Below are 21,152 nucleotides of genomic sequence, written 5' to 3'. Positions count from 1 at the left end.
GATTCTTACCGAAATTAAACATGTGGCTTTCTTATCACTCAGCAATTGTACTCCTGGGAACTTGTGGAAATTCTCCCACAGTCTATGCAGAGGAGACAAGAGTGCAGATACGTGGGCATGTGGGAGTTGGAGGCAATCTGGGTGCCCGTGATGGGGGAGCAAGAAAATACGGAGGACTCGGTAGTGGCTAGTGATGGGTAACGGACCTGGAGAAATTCGTGAGTGGGCCGCGAGAGTAGAAGTGAAGTGATGTGAAATAGAGCTGTATGCACACCTCTAGCACCCAGCTTGCAAAATACACACGAAGAATATACTTGAAACACCACAGAGTGGCTGTCTAGGGGGACAAAGAAGAAAATGGCTGAGAAGAAAGAAAACAGCACTGCATAGGGGAATCACTTCTACTGCTCGGAAACCCAGTTCATTTCAGACGCGGCTGGCCAAGGCAGCTTCTCACTTCTAGACCTCGATTTCCGCTACAGAAGCTGATTCCCACGAGGTCATTACATCCTTCCTCGATTTTGAGGAAAGCTTATGCTCAGCCCTTACCATGATCTCTTCTCACTTTAATAAACGTTCTTTTAATCGCCTGGCTTCGCGCTTTTCCAAGAATGAAACAATGAAAGAGGCACAGAAGGACCAGACCCACTCTCAGCCCAAACGTCTTTTACTCCGGGCATAACGTGATCCTCTTTCCGCCTGTGTGATGAACAGGGCGAGAAGAGAGAGCAATACAGTTTCCTCATATTTGTGGCACATCATTACCGACACGACAGGACAAGCACCTTAAATAGATGTCGCTCCATTACGGTAATTAGTAGGCAGCAAGAAAAAAAATCAATGGCGCGAGAAGCTGGCCCTAAATCAGGCCGTGGTGAGCGTGGTCAGGGCGCAGGACCTGGGCACCACCAGGAAAGAACAGAAACAGCGAAACAACCCAAGAGGCTCGGGAGTCCCTCGAGACCTCAGCTCTTGTCCAGTGGGTGGTGACTTTTAGCCACACAGACCTCTGGCATGATACTTGCCTGGCACACCCTGGTCTCCGGGGAGCTGGCCACCAGCCATGGCAAAGCCACTGGTTCCTGGCCCACCAGAGGCCCCAAATGCCTTCTCCCCTGCAGTTCACAACCCTGCAGTGGGGGCGGGGGGGGGGAGTGGCAGGATCCTTCTGGTGGATTTTGGAGTCTGCACAGCAGGGAGGCTCAGGAATCTTTCTAAGTAGCCTCAATTGCCCCCATCCCCAAATCTCTTTTCTCCCATTTCTCTTTCTCCTGCGGCCAAGTGGGTTACCCTTCCTCTCCATCTCTGCTCAGGACACTTCTTAAAGCTCTCCGTGCATTAGGTGGCCAATTTTAAAGTTGGAGGCTTGTGAGTATTGATGACTGGTGGTGAGGACAGGAGAGCTTATGGCTGAGTCAGTACCTGCGAGGTGGGTTTTAACCCACAGGTGCGGTTTTAACCCACAGCTCTGGGCACGTAGGCACTGTTGGAACCCAACAGAACACAGGTCTGTGTACACAGAGACCCCCTTGGGTCTGACAGAACAGCCCCTCCCTACCCCACAGGTGGCTGGGGTTCTCAGCCGAGGAGGGAGCCAGGCGGTGATGGGCTTCAAGAAAGGGCCCCACCTCCCTGCAGCCCTAACCCTAACCGCCCCCCCCCTTTTTTTATTGAGATTTTTATTGGGATGGCATTAAATCTGTATATCACTTTTGGCAGGATGGCCATTTTGATGATGTTAATTCTCCCGAACCATGAGCAGGGGATGTCTTTCCATTTCATGGTGTCTTGTATTTCTTTTAACAGTTTAACAGTGTTTTGTAATTTTCTTGGTAAAGGTCTTTTACCTCTTTTGTTAGGTTGATTCTTAGGTATTTGATTTTGTTTTAATTGAAAAGGGGATTTTTTTTTTTAATTTCTGCTTCTTCTGATTGGTTGTTTGTGTATAGGAAACCCTCTGACTTTTGTGTGTTGATTTTATAACCTGCTACCTTGCTAAACTGGTGGGTGGTTTTGATTAGTTCCTCTGTGGGGCTTTTAGGGTTTTCCATATAAATTAACATATCATCTGCAAATCAGGATAGTTTGACTTCTTCTTTCCCTATTTGGATTCCTTGTATGCCTTTTTCCTGTCTTATTGCTCTGGCTAGAACTTCCAGTGTTATGTTGAAGAGCAGTGGTGATAATGGACACCCTTGTCTTGATCCTGATCTCAAAGAAAAGGCTTTCAGCTTTTCTCCGTTGAGGATAATATTGGCTGTGGGCTTATCATAGATGGCTTTTATCATGTTGAGGTATGTTCCTTCTATTCCGAGGATTTCTAAGGCCTTAAACATAAATGGGTGTTGAACCTTGTCAAAAGCCTTCTCCGCATCTATCGATATGATTACGTGGTTTTTATTTTTCTGTCAGTTGATGTGATAGATGACATTAATTGATTTTCTTTTGTTGAACCATCCTTGTGCTCCTGGGATAAAGCCCACTTGGTCATGGTGTATTATTCTTTTAATGCATTGTTGGATTCTGTTAGCTAAGATTTTGTTGAGGAGTTTTGCATCGGTGTTCATTAGGGAGATTGGTCCTTGGACTCACGTTTTCATCAACATCTAGAGCATCCCTGAAAGGCCACATCATCCTGATGAGTTATCACTTGGATTGTGATGTTTATTGACTATGAATGACAAATTATGACATGAAGCATATCAAAGTCTCTTGTATTGTGAGTTGGCTTCATCAGGTTAAAGTGCAGCACTATGAAGCTGTCATAGCCACTGCAGCACGAGTTCGATTCCTGGCCAGGAAGCTGACCCACATGCGCAGCAGACCTCTCCAGTCTCCCTACTGCTCCCCTCAGCAGTGTATTTCAGTCCATCTGCCTGTCCTGCTCCCCACTCTGTATCTGGTAAGTCCTCTCACCCCCTGCACCTCTGGCCTGTACCCCAGTTCTGTATGCATACATAAATAAATCTTAAAAAATAAAAATCTTTTTTTCTAATTCTGAATTAGTGATGTTCCTTTAAAAAAATACAGAAAAGAAGGAAATAAATATTGCCTGTAATCTGAAAAAATAATCTTGAGATATGAAAGTCCCTTAGACTTTCATATTCTGTATAAAGATTAATATAAAATGAAAGCAAGGTCACCATCCTCAAGTTGCAAACTTGGACACTGAAAGTCCTTAGAAGTTTCTATTTCCACAGAGGATCTAATTTCTCCCTCCTCCAGGTGCAAACACTAACCTACCTTCTGAGTCTGTCACTTCATTGTCTTTCCTTACAATTTTTGACTCATCTGTGCATCACCAAATAGCATTTACTTTTGCCTATTTTGAATCTGATGTAAGTGGAACTAATTGTGGGTTGTCTTCATGCCTTGCTTCTTTTATAAAGATTTTTATTTATTTATTCATACAGAACTGGGGTACAGGCCAGAGGTGCAGGGGTGGTGAGAGGATTCACCAGACACAGAGTGGGGAGCAGAACAGGCAGATCCATGAAGTACACTGCTGAGGGGAGCAGTGGGCGAGTCAGGAGAGGTCTGCCACGCCATGTGGTCACCTCCAGGGCAGGCGGGGATCGAACTCATGCGAAAGTGGCTTTAGCTTCTCAGTGCTGTGCTTTAACCCGCTGTGCCACCGGGGAGGGCCATGCCTTGCTTCTTTTACTCTCTATCATTTGGGGTGTCATTGTCATGGATGCCTGTAACTGCACCTGGTTCATTTTCATTGCTGTGTATGGCAACTGATTGAATAGTTTGAGTTTTGGTTCTAGCTGGGGGCAACTTCAAACAACACCAACAGCAAGAACATTCTTGTGTCTGCACCAGATTTTCTCTTGGCCCACCTCTGGGCAGGCAGTTGTTAGACATGGGGTATGTTCAAACTCGACTAGTTAACGCCACCTTGCTTTTCAGAATGGTGCACCAACATCTATGCTCACTAGAAACTCACGAGGCAAGGGCCTCAGTGCTCGGCAGATGTTATCTGACTATGGAATAGCATCTATCTGGCTATGGAATAGCATCTCATTTTGGTCTCTTTTGCATTGCCCTGGTGAGCTCAACCATTTCGATTTCCTTTTTTATGAAGGATCTTGGTTTAAGACTTCTTTGTTGTTGGTTATTTTGGTTCACAGAAAGTCTAAAGTCTGAAGCCTAGTTCTGTTGCAGCTGGGTGTTTTGTAACAGCTTTTCTCCCTCTGAGGATTGTCTCTTCTTTCTCTTAAGGCATCTTTAGTTTAACAGATATTTTTAATTGTAATATACTCAATCTCTCTACCTCTTTCTTTTGAATAATTTATTTACTTATATCTCTGTTACAGCATTGTTCTTTTCTTTCCTTTTTTTAAAAAGATTTATTTATTTGTGCATACAGAACTGGGGTACAGGCCAGAAGCTCAGGGGTGGCGAAAGGCTTCACCAGAGACAGAGTGGGGAGCAGAATAGGCAGATCTACGAAGTACACTGCTGAGGGGAGCAGCGGTCTGGTCAGGAGAGGTCTGCCACGCCATGTGGTCACCTCCGGGGCAGGCGGGAATGGAACTCATGTGGAAATGGCTTTAGCTTCTCAGTGCTGCGCTTTAACCCGCTGCGCCACCAGGGAGGGCCTCTTTTTTTTTTTTTTTTAGAAAGAATGGCTTTTGTATCTGGTTTGAGAACTCCTCTAATCCCAAGGTCCTCAAGATACTCTTCTCTATTACGTTCTAAATCTTTAGAGTTTTGCCTTTCATATATAGTTTTTTTAGTCCACCTAAATGGATTTGTGAATATAAAGAGAGGTTCAATTCCACTTTCCCCTGGGAATTATCCCAGACTTCGTAATTGAAAAGTCTACCCTTCCCCACTAACTGGGTATTACCTCTGTCATGGATGACTATGTAGTGGGTTCTGTGTAGGGGATCTCTGCTGGTCCCTCGGTCTTTTCTTCAGTCCTGAGGTAGACGCCACAGTGTAGTCATTACTGTAGCTTTATAAGTGGTAGATCTGGTCGCGCGAATTCTCCTATCCTATTTTTCTTCAAGAGTAGCTACTCTTGGCCCTTGGTGCTGCAATATAAATTTTTGAGCTCACTTGTCAAGAGCCAACAAAAACCTATTGGGATTTTAATTGGGATTTTACTCTCTCTATAAATCAGTTTGTAGAGAAATGACATCTTTACAATGTTGAGTCCTTCGATTCATGAAGTGGTATATTTCTCCATTTATTTAGGTCCTTTTTAATGTCTTTCAATAAAATTTTATAATTTTCTCCATTAATGTCTCGTACATATTTTGTTGGAGTTATTCCTGAGTACTTCATATTTTTTAATGCCACTGTGAATGATGTCCATTTTAAATTTACTTTTATTGCTATTGTTATAAATGAATTGAACTTTTTATATTGATTTTACACCCAGAAACTTGGCTTAAACTTTTGTATTAATTTTTGCACTTTTATTTGTAGATTATTTTTCATTTTCTCTATATATCCGTATTACATGATCTGCTTATAATGTCTTGTCTTTTCCCTCTCCAATCATTATAACTTATATTTATTTTTCTTAACTATTGCGCTGTCTGGGACCTTTAGTAGAACACTGAACAAATTGGTAATCATTCGCAGATTTATCTCTTTCCTCATGTTGATGTGGAGGTTTGGAAAGCTTCTAAGTGTGTCATTATTAAGTATAATGTTTGTTAAGTCTTTGTTTCAATCCTTACCACCTTCAGGAGATCCCATCCTATTCTCATTTTGCCCAGAGTGGTTTTTTGATGTAAATGGATGCTGAGTTCTTGAGTGGGTGGGAAGGTTTTTCTTCTGTACTTAATTGTATTAGTCTTTCTAACCCAGCAGGTTTTAGGCCTTGCTGATTTGTCCTATTGGTTTTTAGCTTTTTATTCTGTTAGTTTCTGTTCTAGATTATTGTTTTTTCTATTTACATCTGTTTTTCTCTTCTTCTTCTAACTTCATGAGATCACTAACTCTCAGTCTTACTAGTATATACATTTGACAAATTGAGTTCCCTTTAAATACGAAATTTGAAGTGTGATATTTTTATTCTTATTCAGTTGACAATATCTCAGAATTTCCACAATGATTTTTTTCTTTGACCTATGGGCTATTTATTATTGCATTTCTAAATTTCAAAACACATAAGAATGCTCTAATTATCTTTTACTTTTGACTTTTTTTTTTTTTTTTTACTTTTGACTTTTATCTTAATTGCCTTGATCAAAGAATTTATAGTATTTCAGTGCTTTGGACTATTGGAGGCTTGCTATAAAGCTAGTAAATGGTAATGTTTAGCGGCCTCTGTATTCTTAAAATGAATGTGTAGGTGTTAAATGTAATATTTTCTGCATGTTCATTAACTCAAATGGATGAATCCTGCACAGGTCTTTCATAGTTTTACCAATGTAAAGTTCACCAATTACCTTCTTATATTATAATTCGTATTTGACCTGACAGATCTATATTACTTTTTCTTTTATTTCTGATTTTCTTAATTAATTTTTGTTTTTGTTAGTCACTTCCCCTCCTCTACTAGTTGGGTCTGATTATATTCTTTTGGGGGCACCTAAAATGGAAGTGTAGGTATTTTACTTTGTGAGGGTAAAGGAAGATGGCTCTGGCTTTGCACAGTTGGTGCATGGGCTGGGGCATGTGTGACTGACGGTGGGCACCTGAGGATGGTGTGGACATGTGTGAGTGGACACACCTGAGCAGAGAGACTAAGCATCTCTGGGTGTGGCTGAAGACTCTATGGTGGAGTGCGCTGGAGAATGGCTACAAGAGGGGACTGGCAATGGCTGAGAAGAGACCACAGGAGAAGGCCAGCGAGAGCCTAGAGAAAGAGCAATGATTTGCCAGGGTGGGCAGGCCTGCCAACTGCCCGGCCCTGCCCTGCTGCCTGCCCTGTACCTGGCTGCTTCACTACAAATGGTGTCGCGAGATCCTTAGACACCTGAAAAAGCCACTAAGGATTCTCCCTTACCCATCTGCCCAGGTTCATAGAGAACATGCTCTGTGCCTTCCTGCCACTCCAGTTTGGATCCCAGGAAGTGCTAGTTTGGGACAGGAAAAGAAAGGAAGCCAGTGAAGTCTCTATCCAGGATCCAGTTCCTGCTGAGGGCACCGAGGGTTCATCCTGTACTTCTGGGAGAGGAGAGAGAATGTGTCTCAGCACTCCTGTCCCAGGAGCAGGGAAGATTACGTGTTTATTCACCAGTTTTGCTCTCCCAGAGGTGGAAGGCCTGAGGCCTGCTGCATTCACTCCCTGGCTTTTCTGAGCTGCTCTAGGTGGAGGATGATGTTGACCTGCTTTGAAAGCCCTCAGCAGTCTCAGGTGTCCACAGTAAGGAAATGGGAAGCATGGGGATATGGGCAGGGCACCCTCTGCTTAGAATTACAATGTGCATCGCTCAGTTATTAGAGTCTTCCCTCCCTCGATAACACAAAGCTCTCAAACACTTCGATTCCAGGTATCCACCATCTCCTGAAACTTACAGGCTATTGCTATTGTATATTTTAATTACATTTTATTGTGTGTGACATATTTTTTGTGTGTGTTAGAATTACTTATTAGCCTTCTCTTTTGTTTTTTTTAAATAAAGATTTGTTTATTTATGCGTACAGAGCTGGGGTACAGGCCAGAGGTGCAAGGGTGGTGAGAGGATTCACCAGAGACAGAGTGGGGAGCAGAACAGGCAGATGGATGAAGTACACTGCTGAGGGGAGCAGCAGGCAGGTCAGGAGAGGTCTGCCGCACCATGTGGATCAGCTCTAGGAGTGGGGATTGAACTCATACTGAAGTGGCTTTAACTTCTTAGTGCTGTGCTTTAACCCCCTGCGCCACGAGGGAGGGTCCCCTCCTTTGTTTTTTATTATTTCTTGCATTTCAGAGCTTCCATTTGGGCTCACATTCCTTCGGTCTGAAGTAGGTCATTTGAGGGTTTCCTTTAGAGAGGAACTACAAATGGCAATTTTTTTTTTCTTCTTGGATTGACAATATCCTTTCCCCACCCCCAATTCTTTCCTGGTTAGAGAATTCTCAGTTGACAGTTACTTTCACATTGCCACCATTGTTCTGACTTCTGCCTTCCTTCACTATCCTGCAAACTCAGCCCTCAGCGTCACTGTCGCTCTTCGAAGGCAACCTGCGTCTTTTCTTTCTCTTCAATATCCTCTCAGAGTATTTGGTCTTCTGAAGTTTCACCAGTACAATGTCTAAGCGTAGGTTTCCTTTTACATATCTTGCCTGGAATCCACTGACCTTCTAAGTGTGTCCTTCTGTGTTAAGGATTAAATCAGTTAATATTTGTAAAGCACATAGAATAGTACCTGACAAAATAACAGATCGATAAATACTATCTTTTTTGTTCCTGTGTACTGAGGTCTGTGCCAGTTGTTAATTCATTGCCTCATTGCTCTAGGCTCCCTTCCTGCATCTGATGACGTCAGAACTGGACTCTGCAAACACAGTTCTCCTTTGCCAGCTGCCTCTGTGTTGGGTTTGTCAGTGGGGGGTGTTGGAGGGACCCCAAGGTCTGATGAAGAGGAGATTTGCAACTTCCTAGGTTTCCTCTGAGGTCTGGGAGAGGGAGAACGTGCGATCCATCGAGTAGTCTCTCCACTGACTGTCCTCACTGAGACGGGGCGCAGTATATGCTGGTCCCAGCAGCAGCGTTTTTCTGGGTGCCTGCGTTGGACACATTCTTGCAGGTTCTGTGCCTTCTCCCCAGAGTTGGGGCTCCCAGCCCACGTTTTCTTCTGTTTCCTTCTACCCAGTGGCTTTCTGCATTTGCCACTGCTGACACCCTCTAGAGTTATTAACCACCTTTTTTTTTCTTAAAGATTTATTTATGTGTATAGAACTGGGGTGCAGGCCAGAAGTGCAGGGGCAGTGAGAGGTTTCACCAGAGACAGAGCGGGGGAGCAGAACAGGCAGATCGATGAAGTACACTGCGGAGGGGAGCAGTGGGTGAGACAGGTGAGGTCTGTTACGCCATGTGGGTCAGCTCCCTGGCAGGGGGTCGAGCTTGCGATGAAGCCGGCTGCTGATAGCTTCACAGTGCTACGCTTTAACCTGTTGTGCCATCAAGAGGGCCCCATTAACCACTTTTTAAAATTTAGTTAATACTTATTTATATTAAATTTTCTGGCTCTGAGTACTGGTATCAGTCCCATGTCTTGACTAGACTAACTGATAAAGCATCTTTCTGCCAAATTCTCTGTCTTTACCGCTCCAACTCTCACTCTAACCCATTGTATACTATACAGTCTGGGAAATTGTACTGATGCAGACAAACCAGTAGCAAACTATAGGGGCCACAAAATCAGATGCTTGGCTGCATGGAGCTGGTGCTAAAGGCAGTGTGAGCTCAATGAAGGGAATTTAGGGACTCATAAAGCGGTGGAGGGCTTTACATGCACTTTGAAAGAACTATCAGGATTAGGGCGGACTGAATGTGTGAGGAGGTGCTTGCGAGAGGCTAGGAGTTGGCTACACTGGTTGAAGCAGCAGGTGTCAGAGCGAGGACAGAGAGCCATGAGGAGGACAAAGAGAGGCTTAGAGATTTGCAGCTAGTCGCGGTGTTGGAGAAGTCCCATCCTATTTTCCAAAAATGCGTTTTGCCATCTCTCCAGAACTCATCTGGAAATCCTTCCTTAAGCTCCATTCCTTACCCTGAATGCATTTCCTCTCATTGTCTTTCTCTTCTTTTCTTTCTTTCACATGTTTAAATTGAGACCACTCTGTGTCTATTTGCTGGGACAGTCACTGCAGGAAGAAGAGCGATGGTGTTCTGGGGACATGGCCCATTTTGCTGAACGTATGGTTTTCTCAATGAGTGAAATCATTTCCCCACAATCTCAGCGAGCTGAATCCTCTCTTGGAGCTGAACTTCACCCCCTGGCCAGCGTTGCGAGCAGCTGGTGACCCTTCCCCGGCCACTCCCCCCCTTCTCCTAGGCTCTCCTCCCTAGGAATTTCATAACACCCTAGAAAGGGCAAAACATTTTGGGTATATTTCTCTGTTAGTGTTTAACCAAATCGCTCTCCCTAATGGATAGGCTGAACTGACAGAAAACTGAGAGCCTGAGACTCAGAAAGCAACTTCTGCAGGTGACTTCTGGTTCCTGCAAACCGGAAGTGGGGCAGTGCACTGGGGCCCAGGAACAAGCACAATGGACTCTGGCTTCACCTCCAAGGACACGTACCTGAGCCACTTTAACCCCCGGGATTACCTAGAAAAATATTACAATTTTGGGTCCAAACAATCATCAGAAAATAAGATTCTTAGGCATCTTCTGAAAAGTCTTTTCAAGATATTCTGTGTAGGTAAGTATATCCCATTGTCTGTGTGTCTCCCCACCAAAATATGAGTCCTACAGAGTCTCGGGGCACAACTGGGTGTAGTGTCTCATCATTGTTGTTTGACAGCCCTTTTGGGCATTCTTGTTTGGTTAACTAGGAAAAAACTAATGCTGAGGTAGAGGTCTTAGAGTTTCCAGAGTGCTTTTATATTCGTGATCTCACTTGATCATATTAAAGGATGGAGTTCTATCCTACATTTGGAGAGATCTGAATAGAATCAGATTTCACCTTGATGGACCACTTAACAAATGGAGATTCTGATGCTGATCTACTTCTAATGCAAAGTGATGTTATAAATATGCATGTGTTAAAGACCTCCGAATATACACAGAATGAGGTATTTTTAGCAGAAAAGCTCAATATATGCTCAATTAAATTTTAAAAAACTTTTCCTCAAAGTCTTCCTTCCTTCCTAGTTTTTAACTTTCTCTATCTGGGAGTCTTTCTAGATCGAGAAGCTGTACAGCAGTTGTAGAACTTTTCTCCTTTGATTACACCTAAAATATCCAGGCAACATGCCCTCTCCCTGGATTGGGGAATGGAAAAGAAAGAGGTTTTAAAAAGAGACTGGGAGGGAAGGAGTAAGTGGAGAGATGGCCTGTCTGGGGAAGTCTCCAGAACAATCCCAGCAAAGGTGCTATCAGTGAGCCCTGTCTTCTGCGGTGTGATGCCTGGCCACCCCTCCTCACCTCTCCCCTTCCCCAGATGGCGTGAAGGGAGACCTCCTGATTGACATCGGCTCTGGCCCCACCATCTATCAGCTCCTCTCTGCTTGTGAGTCCTTCAAGGAGATCATCGCCTCTGACTACACTGACCAGAACCTGAAAGAGCTGGAGAAATGGCTGAAGAAGGAGCCAGGGGCCTTTGACTGGACCCCAGTAGTGAACTATGTGTGTGAACTTGAAGGGGGCAGGTAATGAAACTGGGGGGCTGCCTCCTGGCTTTCAGAGGGTGCCTGAATGACAGTTTTCTAAACCAAGAATGATTCTTGAGCCAAATTTAAAAACAAGGGAGACAGAGAAATATCAAACAGAAATCCAAACGGAGAATAAAGACTGCTAGTGAAAGAATGAGATAAAGGTGTGTGTGAGTGTGTGTGTGTGTGTGTGTGTGTGTGTCCAGGCACGAGCATCAACATGGACACTGCAGGTTGAGTTTCAGAGACGGACACTGAGCCGAGAGGACTGGGTGCCAGCCTTCCCTGGGGCAGACACTGCATGTGGGCCTTGTTTCAGGACAATTTCAAGTAAAAGGTGACATCAGCTCTTCACTGGAGGTAGCCGGGCTCCCCCACTTTGATGACATTCAGTTGCTAGTCAGCATGTGCAAGTCATTTAGGACAATGGAGGCCACGTTGTGGACTCAGTAAAGAAGGCAGTAGAGAGATAGCCCAGAGGGAGCTGGGTCGCGGTTTACATTGATGAAGATCATGCTGGTTATTGTGTGGAGAAGGGACTAAGGGGGGAGGGGAGAAAGAAAAGGGCAAGGAAGAGACAACTTAACTCCAGACGCGCTCTACATCATGGAGAGAAGTAAATGATTTTAATGTGAGTCTTTGAGGTAGAATAGCTAAGAGCTGGTAACGCTCACGCATGGGAAGTGAGGCGAGTGTCAGGGGTGACCTCTGTGTTTCTGAGCTTGAACGGGAGGATGGAGGCAGTAACCCTGAATCCCAAGGATAAATATAAAGCCATGTGGCCTAAGGTGTTCTTACGGATGTGCCCACCTCCACACTCTTCTTTTGGGGTGACGGTCAATTCATTTCTCTGCCCTTGCACGGTATTTGATTCCCATTTATTTGCCAACTTTTCTGTCTTCCTGAGTCAGTTTCTCTTCTGAAACTAAGTCTGTTTCTATTTCTTTAGCTGCTGCCCTGCCCCCACCCCACTATTTTTAATGGCCTGTTGACTTCTAGGTTAATAGGAGGTTTCTAAACTTTTGGAAAACATTTATTTATGCATACAGAACTGGGGAACAGTTCATGGGCCGTGAGAGGCCCCTAGAGACAGAGCGGGGAGCAGAACAGGCAGATCAACAAAGTGCACTGCTGAGGAGGGCAGCGGGCGGGTCAGGAGAGGTCTGACACGCCATGTGGTCACCTCTGGGGTGGGGATTGAACTCGTGCTGAAGTGGCTCCAGCTTCTTAGTGCTGTGCTTTAACCTGCTGTGCCACCAGGGAGGGCCAGGTTTCTAAACTTTTAATCATTTTCTTATATATTGTTGCGACATGGGCTTATTGGTAGTAAATGTGCATTGTCAGAAGTAGATGTCAAGGTGACTCACTGGTGACACTATTCTTATAATGTAGCAGTCTAGGGGTCACACCAAGGCAGCACAGGGAGAAAATTTATACCCAGGAGTAGAGGAGGAGGGTCAAGGCTCAAAACAGCCGAGGCAGAGGGCACCCAGGAAGTCAAGGCCCAGGCAAGGCCCAGGTGACCCCCCATCTGTACAACCTGGAATGTGGGGTGGTCCTTTAGTCATGACACCTGCCTCTTCCTGGAGACTACCATCAGGCCGCAAGGCCAGGGGCCCCACTGGCCCCCCTGGGCTGCCCAGGCTGGCCTGACATGTAGTATTTTTTTTTTTTTTGTCAATTCCATAATTTTTTTCTGCATGTGATCTTATATCATCTGCAAATAAAAGGTTTATTCTTGTGGGCCCTCCCTGGTGGCGCAGCGGGTTAAAGCACAGCACTGAGAAGCCAAAGCCACTTCCGCATGAGTTCAATCCCCTCCTGCCCCTGAGGTGACCACATAGTGCGTCAGACCTGTCCTGACCCGCCCGCTGCTCCCCTCAGCAGTGTGCTTCATAGCTCTGCCTGTTCTGCTCCCCACTCTGTCTCTGGTGAAGCCTCTCACTGCCCCTGAGCCTCTGGCCTGTACCCCAGTTCTGTATGCACAGATAAATAAAATCTTTAAAAAAAAGTTTTACTCTTGTATTCACAATTTATGCCTTTTACTTATTTTTCTGGCCTTATCATACGAGCTAGGGCTTTTAAAATAATATTGAGTAGAAATAATGAGAACAGGGATTTGTGCTTTTCCATCTTAGAAAAAAATGTTTAATCATCATTAAAAATGACATAATGTATACTTTTTTATAGATAATCTTTATCAGACTAAATTTCCTCATAGTCTTAGTTTCTTGGAAGTTTTAATTAAATGGTCGATTTTCTTAAAATTTTTGTCTTTGCTGAGATGATTAGATGATTTTTCTCCTTTCTGAAAATATGAATTACATTGGATGTTTTTTTAAAAGTTTAAACCAAAATGCATAACCTCCTAGTTCATGCAGTAGTTTTCGTGAATGTGATTTGCTAATATATTTTTAGAAAGTTTTGTGTCTATATTTATGAAGGCTACTGGGCTGTCATTTTTTTTTGCAGATTGTTGGAAGCTGCAATATGCTTGACAGGTTTTGATTTCGACATGATACTGGGTTAAAGTTGGGGGTATTTCCTCCTCCATCTTAAACAGAGATTTTATTACGTGATTTCTTCCTCAAAAGATTAAAATAGATGAAACTATCTGAATCTGAAGTTTCTTTCATTGGTATGAAAGGGTTTTATGATGATTATGATTACTAAGAACAGTGTTCCTTTAATGGCTATTTGGATTTTATTTTTCTTCTTTTTTTTACAAGTCCATTATTACCCTTTTAGTGTCTGTAGGGCCCTTAGTGATCATCTGCTTTCATTCTTGATACTGTTAATTGCCTTTTGCTTTATATCTTGATCAGTCTTGCTAGAGATTGATACACTTCATTAACCTTTAAAAGACTTGTTAGTTTTAGTTTTTCTTGATTATAAGTCCATCTCCTATTGGATTGATTTCTAACTTTTATTTAATTTTAATAAATTCTTCTTTTTCCAACTGCTGAAGAAGGAAGCTTAGACCATTGATTTCAGACATTTTTGTCTTCTGCTGTAGGCATTTCTTTCAGAACATTTTAGCTACACCCCTGATATTTTACATTTTTTATTATTATCCAAGTGAACATATTTTCTTATTTCTTTTATCATTTCTTCATTGACCATGATTTAAAATTGAGTCATTTAATTCCCATAAATTTAGGGATTTTTTAGATGTCTTATTATTATTGGCTTAGAATTAAATTTTGTCACAGTATATGTCTATGTTCAGTATATGTCTATCTCCATGAATCTGTTTACATTCTTCATTGAAAAGAATGTATATTTTATAAATAGAGCTCCTATAAACATCAGCTAAGTCAGCTATATTCATTGCATTGTTGACATTTTCTATACGATTTTTTTGATTATGTGGCCCATCAAATACTGAGAGAGATGTATTGAAATCTGAAAATATGATTGTGAGTTTACCATCATTCTGTCAACATTTATTTCATGCATTTTAAAGGTTCATTATTTGCTGTACACATTCTTAGGATTGTTATATTTTTCTGGATGAATTGACCATTTCAGAAGGAAATCCATCTGAAATCACTCCCTGTACTACAAATGAAACACTTAGTCTTCAAGTCTACTATAACCTACTAATAGGACCACATTATCCTTCTTATGCTTGGTGTTTACATGGGGTGGTGTGTGCCCAATGATTCTCACCTCTAGTATCCACACACCTATTAAATTTCCTCCCGTTGAGTGTCCATTGGATTTAGTAATTCAAATTTAATAAATCACAGCAATGGGCCATCAATTCTGAAATTAGGTTACAAAAAGACTACAGTTTCCCTGTTGAGTGGCTCACTCTGACTCACTTGTCCTGTGAAAGGAGCTGGAAAACAAATCCTGCTCTTCCCCTGCCCCCATCGGACCTTTAGAGGAAACTAACATTCTGACTACAGCTCCATGCAATGAGGGACTCAGCCAACATACACCCAGAAAAATAACGCAGAAACTATGAGATAAATGTTTGTCATTTTAAATGGCAGCAATAGTAGCTAAGGTACATGGTATTTATATTCCTATCTTTTGTTTTTAACCTGTCTGTATTTTTATGCTTACAATGTTTTTCTTACAAATACCACGTAGTATGTCTTCCCTTAATCAATCCAATCTGACAACTTCTTTTCTTTTACTGGAGTGTTTAGCCCACTTACATTTAGTGTAGTTACTCCTCTTACATGGTTGAGTCTAAACTGTCCTCTTGACACAAATTTCCTAGTTGTCTCATCAGGGTGTTCTTCATGTCGTGACTTTATTCCTGCTTCTCCTTGGTTATTGGAATAGTGTTTGGTGCTTCATTTAGTATAAGTAAACACACTTTTAGTTTCCTTTTTTTTTGCTTCTACTGACTTCTGTGTCCTCTTTTGATTTTTTTGTGCTTTACGTGAATGTGTACACATGTGATTTTTCATGTATAATATGTTTTTAACAGAACTATATTCATGAACAATAGCCTACCAATATTAGAGCAGTATAATTCTATCCCTTGTGTAATTATTGTTATATATTTGCTCTATATAGTCTATAACCCTACTTTATTATTTTTACTTTAAGCAGTCTCCAGTGCTTTTATTTATTTGTTGGTTATTTACTATTTTATTTTTATTGAGATTTAAATACACACACACTTAGTAAAATTTATCATCTTAACTATTTTTAAGGGTATAACCCAGTAGCTTTAAGTATAGTCACATCAGTCAGTAGTATTTTAAAGAAATATATAAAATGTCATTTATATTCACCCACTTCTGTCCTAGTAGACTTCATTCCTTTCTGCAGCCTGTACCTGCCAGTGGTAGCCTAAAGGACTCCCTTAGTATATCTTATAACGCAGATCAGATCAACTGAAGACAAATTCTTTCAGTTTATCGAGATAAGTAAATCAGTAATTTTCTTTCCTCCTTGACCAAGTCAAGATTGCAAGATCCCTCCAGGAGTGCCATGTTCCTCTCCTTTCCAGTATTTATCAGTTTCAGTTTTTCATCTTTATAGATGATCATTGAAGTCTGTCTTTCCCTCTGGACTATAGTCTCTATGAGGATGGGATCTGTTTCTCATCTGTTCACACTGGTATCTCCATTGTCCAGCATGCTTCCTGGCACATAATAGATGTTTTTTGTTTGTTTGTTTATTTTACCAAAAAACATTTGTAAAAGAAGTGAACACAAGCATTTTGCTTTCTAGACTCTCCCTCTTAGAACGTCTTTTACCTGGTTCAGACACAGCCTGTATTGAAGGTTTACAATGATTACCCCTTGCTCTTACAATTCTTACATTGACTTTCCAGCCTATTTAGCTTTTTATTTCCTTACCCATTTTGATGGTTCTCCTCAGGAGGTCCTACTGGAACTTCTGGGGACATGGGGCTTGGGGGAGGTGAGCAGAATGGTAAAATGCTTATCTCGGGGCTCTGATCCACCACCTGCCTTGTAGAGACAGGGCAGGAGGAACATCCTCTAAATCTCAGATAATTACCTGGGCTATGGGAAGACATTCTTCCCAAGTGTTCTTCCCAGGAGTCCTATGCTTTATTCTTTCAATCCTCCCCTCCCTACCCAGCCTCCTCAGGCTTTTATAGACAGCATATTCACAGAGAACAGCTGCCCCTTTTTGCATATTGATTCATCTGAAAGAGTAGATCTTTAGAACACGAGCAGTGGCCACACTGCTGTTAGCTTTCTGTGAAGCTGCGGAACGCTGTTCTGGTGTGTGTTTATTACTTACCCCTTGAGGTAAACGCAAGGCTGAGCGGTAATTGCCTGCGTCTCCAGGCGTGTCCATTTCCCCTCGGTTACTCGCAGGCCATGAGGAGTCCTGAGGTGAAATCTTTACACAGCTGCCTTGGCAACTGAGCTCACCGATGTTTTTTGTGCATCCAAGGACAAGCAGGTATCCACGACAGTGGGTGTTTCTAACAAATTTCCCTCTCAAATTGGCACATTCTCTGCAAGCTTTCTAGACTTCACAGTGTGACTCACAGTTTGGGAACAATTTCCATCACCATCCGACTAGCAAGTACTGGTTCTGTGGTAACTTGTGTCTTTAAAATAGCTTAATACACAACAGGGTACAGAGGTCTGCTCCTGAAGTAATGACTTAAGTACACTTTCCCACAAGGCTCCCCATAGAGAGGATCATCTTTAAACACATTCAAAAGAACATTATGTTGTCACTTCCTCCGGTTTTTCGTGTGCACATAGGTTACCCATATGGGCAGGTTGGTGACTTGACATTTTCCTTTTCTTTATTAATTTAGCTATTTAAATCCATGTTTCACATAGACTTCTACAATGGGCAGTTTTATTTCTTTCTCTTAGAAAGTTCTGCCAAATCATCCATATTCTATCAGGCAGGGTGGCAGTTTGGAACTGATTTCCTATGTATATATGTACATATAAATGTATGTATATATGTGTGTGTGAATATATATAAATGTATAACACAAATCATATTGTGTAAATACTCATGTACAGTTTATACACACACACACACACACACACACACATCATTCTTCCTTTTTGCATAATGTTTTCTTCCTCTTCTCAGGTATAGTCCCCATAAAATCCCCACCATCAATTCACCCATGCTCCATCACCATATTCCCTTGTGCTCTTCCTTCCCCTGTTTTGATCCCCCTCTATCTCCCTCGTCTGCAGAATATCTCTGATTTATAATTGCCTGTTAATTTTGCTTTTTAATTTATTATATGTTTTCCCCTGATCTCTTACTTGATTTCCCTGCTTTTACAATGCCTAATCTTCCCGGTTTGTCCAGGATTATGGGTAGAAGTGGGGGGGGGGTCCTCCAGAATGTAGGATTTTCAATGTTTAAACCAGAAAAATCCAACACCAATTAGAACAAGTTGTCACTATCACCATTCTACTGTTGATAGAGGGACATGCAGACCCAGAAGGTAACTCATTCCCTGAATGTCCTAGTTTTTTGGTTGGTAAGAATTTCACAAGCCAATACCTCCCCAAAGTTCTCTTTCTCTCTTTGTAATGTAATAGCTTTATTGACATAAAATTCATGGAACATACAACTCATCCATTGAAAGTGTCTGATTCAATAATTCTTAGTATAGTCACACAATTGTGAGATCCTCATCACAGTTTTTCAATATTTTTATAACTCCCAAATGAAGCCTGTACCATTAATGATCATTCCCATTTCCCCTGGTCCTCTCAACCCTGACTGGCTTGCCTTCAGCCCTATCTCTTTACCTTTTCTAGGTATTTATTATAAATGGAATATAAATCACGTGGTCTTTTGTTTCCAGTTTCATTCATTTAGCATATGGTTTCAAGTTTCTTTCATATTGTAGCACATGTTCATTATTCACTCCTTTTTCTTGCTGTATAATATTCCATTGTCTGGACATACATTATTTGTTTATAAGTTGATGGGTATCGCTTGGCTTTTGCAAATAATACTGTTATAAATACTCATGTACAGTTTTTACGTAGCTGTATGTTTTCATTTCTCTTGGGTATATACCTATGAACAAAAGTCCTGGATTGTATGACAATTCTATGTTTAACCATTTGAGGAAGTTCCAGGCTATTTTCCAAAGTAGTTGGACCATTTTATGTCTGCATCAACAATATAGTATAAGTAGGTCCAAGTTTCTATTTACTCCACATCCTTCCCTTTATGTAGTATCTGTATGTTTTACTATAGTCATACCAGGATGTGAAGTAGAATCTCATGGTTTGATATGCATTTCTGTGGTAGCACTTATTGCCAGGCTTCTTAATGGAAAATGGTAACAGACATACAGGATGTTTGTCAAAGGCTGATTACATGCAATAGACTTAAGGTTTTAAGTAAATATTTAAATTGGATGTTCATAACCAATGACTGTTTTTTCAAGTCATCCCGCCTGGAAGTGAATCACTGACTTTTCCTCACGATCAGAAGTGGGCCCAGTGTATGTCCCTCTTACCTGCTCTGAGAGGAGGTAGCCTCTGCTAGCTCCATCAGAACTTGTTGGCCAAGTGACTCTCCTGGAGTCCATGGGCTGTATGTTGCCTGAATGTGAGCCTGGATTTGCATCCTGCTGCTTTATCACTGAACTTCTTCAAAGGCTGCTTGGCCAGTTAGCATTCTACTGCTTGGGCTCTGAGTCCTTCTGGGGACTCTACAGACTTGCTGCTGCTTTTTCTCTTTCCAACTTTTTCCTACTTCTTCTTTGTTTCTTTCTCCAGTATCTCTGGGACACTTCCTACACTGATTTAATTTTGTTCACTTGTCAATTTGTTCCTTCATTGCCTCACTAACAAATTCCAAAAAGATCCTATTTTCCATCTCCTGCTCTTGTCTTCTCTTCTCTTTTCATTTCTTAAAAGAGACCCTGTTGATGTGATTGAAAAGAATCGGATTTCTATCAAAGCTACCAAGAAAAGGATCTTCATTAAACAACATGGTCTCATTCTATACTAATTTTTGGAGGCTGGACTCTGGTAGTTCTCTCTGGAGGGACCCTGGTCACGGAGACAGTGATCAGCTAATTCTATAAGTGGAAATGCAAAAGACCATTTCAGCATTTTAAACCCTTCCTTGCTAATATGCACAGGTTAAATAGCTACTACCTTGCAGTTTGGCAGAGAGGACAAAGGTAATAACAATAATAATGGTAAGAAATAATAACTAAGAATTGACTTGGAGACTATTAGAAACAGAGTTGGACGTCTGATTAGGGTGGGAGCCATCCATGGTAGAGAGAGGCAGGTAGGATTTTTATTATCATCTCTTTGTTATAAGTTTCCATTCACTTGATAGAGATGAAACCTAATACAGGGTGATGTGGTCATCCCACAGGCCAAAACGGGCCCCGTCTTTCTCGGCCTTCATCTCACAGGTGACTCTGAGGATGTGACATTTGGAATAGCACTGACCAAAGAGATCTGGGGCCCCTACCAGTGGCGTAGCAAACAATGCCTATTGGTTATATGTGTTTCAGAGTGAAGGGGCCGGAGAAGGAGGAGAAACTGAGGCAGGTGGTCAAGCAGGTGCTCAAGTGTGATGTGACCCAAAGCCAGCCCCTGGCTGAGGCCCGCCTGCCGCTGGCTGACTGTGTGCTCAGCACGTTGTGCCTGGACGCTGCCTGCCCGGACCTCCCCACCTACCATGCCGCCCTCAGGAATCTGAGCAGCCTGCTGAAACCGGGGGGCTTCCTGGTGCTCGTGGATGCCCTCAAGAGCAGCTACTACATGATTGGCGAGCAGAGGTTCTCCAGCCTCTCTCTGGGCCAGCAGGCCATCGAGGCTGCCGCCAGGGAGGCTGGCTTCACCATTGAACAGTTTGAGGTCATCTCTCAAAGTTACTCTTCCACCATGGCGAACAATGAGGGACTTTTCTGCCTGGTGGGGCGGAAGCTGAGCTGACGACACCCCTGGACGACACCCCCAGGGTGTAATTAAAACTGTTCCTCTGACTTGCCCAGTTGACTTCAGTTTTTAGCTCTAATCACCAGGTGATGGTGCCAAGCAGAGGTTTGTGCCTGGGCCCCAGATGGGTCAGCCCAGGCCCAGCCCCTGACCCTAGTCTATGCTCCCCACCACACGCTGTTGTGAGGACCAGAGAGGAGGAACTGGTCCCCCCTCCCACCCTCAGTGATTAAAAAGGGTCCCTTTTTCCTTTACTGTCCAGATCAAGCCCACACCAGCCTCAGGGTGTCTGTTCACTATTCATTTCTCAGGGGCCCTGCAACCCCCTTTCCCAGGAACAGGCCTCACCTGCCTTCAATTCTTTTCTCTCTGCTGAGGCTGCTACAGCAGAGGGCCACCCTGGCTCATCAGGGCCTACAGTACTGCCCTCAATACCCCCCGCAGATGACAGCTGTCCCAAGTGTGGGGCAGACCCTTCTCTT

General features: G+C 42.7%; 1 protein-coding gene across 1 annotated transcript; it reads left to right on the top strand.

Annotated features, from left to right (window-relative positions):
* The first annotated feature begins 10,160 nt into the window (after positions 1-10,160).
* On the top strand, positions 10,161-20,667 carry NNMT (nicotinamide N-methyltransferase). Its single transcript, XM_004689245.1, has 3 exons — positions 10,161-10,314; positions 11,056-11,263; positions 20,244-20,667. The coding sequence occupies exons 1-3, from the start codon at positions 10,161-10,163 to the stop codon at positions 20,665-20,667; spliced, it is 786 nt and encodes a 261-aa protein (XP_004689302.1).
* Positions 20,668-21,152: the final 485 nt, after the last annotated feature.

The sequence above is a fragment of the Condylura cristata genome, unplaced genomic scaffold (genome assembly GCF_000260355.1).
Source record: "Condylura cristata isolate star-nosed mole 26May11 unplaced genomic scaffold, ConCri1.0 scaffold00025, whole genome shotgun sequence".
Lineage (NCBI taxonomy): Eukaryota > Metazoa > Chordata > Mammalia > Eulipotyphla > Talpidae > Condylura > Condylura cristata.
Note: the sequence above shows the minus strand (reverse complement) of the source record. Positions and strands in the feature narration are given on the sequence as shown.

Excerpts from the sequence above, each read along its gene's own strand:
- NNMT (XM_004689245.1), top strand. The coding sequence starts at position 10,161 with ATGGACTCTGGCTTCACCTCCAAGGACACGTACCTGAGCCACTTTAAC. Across the intron at positions 10,315-11,055 it reads TTTCAAGATATTCTGTGTAG|ATGGCGTGAAGGGAGACCTC; the intron begins GTAAGTATATCC and ends CCCCTTCCCCAG. Across the intron at positions 11,264-20,243 it reads TGTGAACTTGAAGGGGGCAG|AGTGAAGGGGCCGGAGAAGG; the intron begins GTAATGAAACTG and ends TATGTGTTTCAG.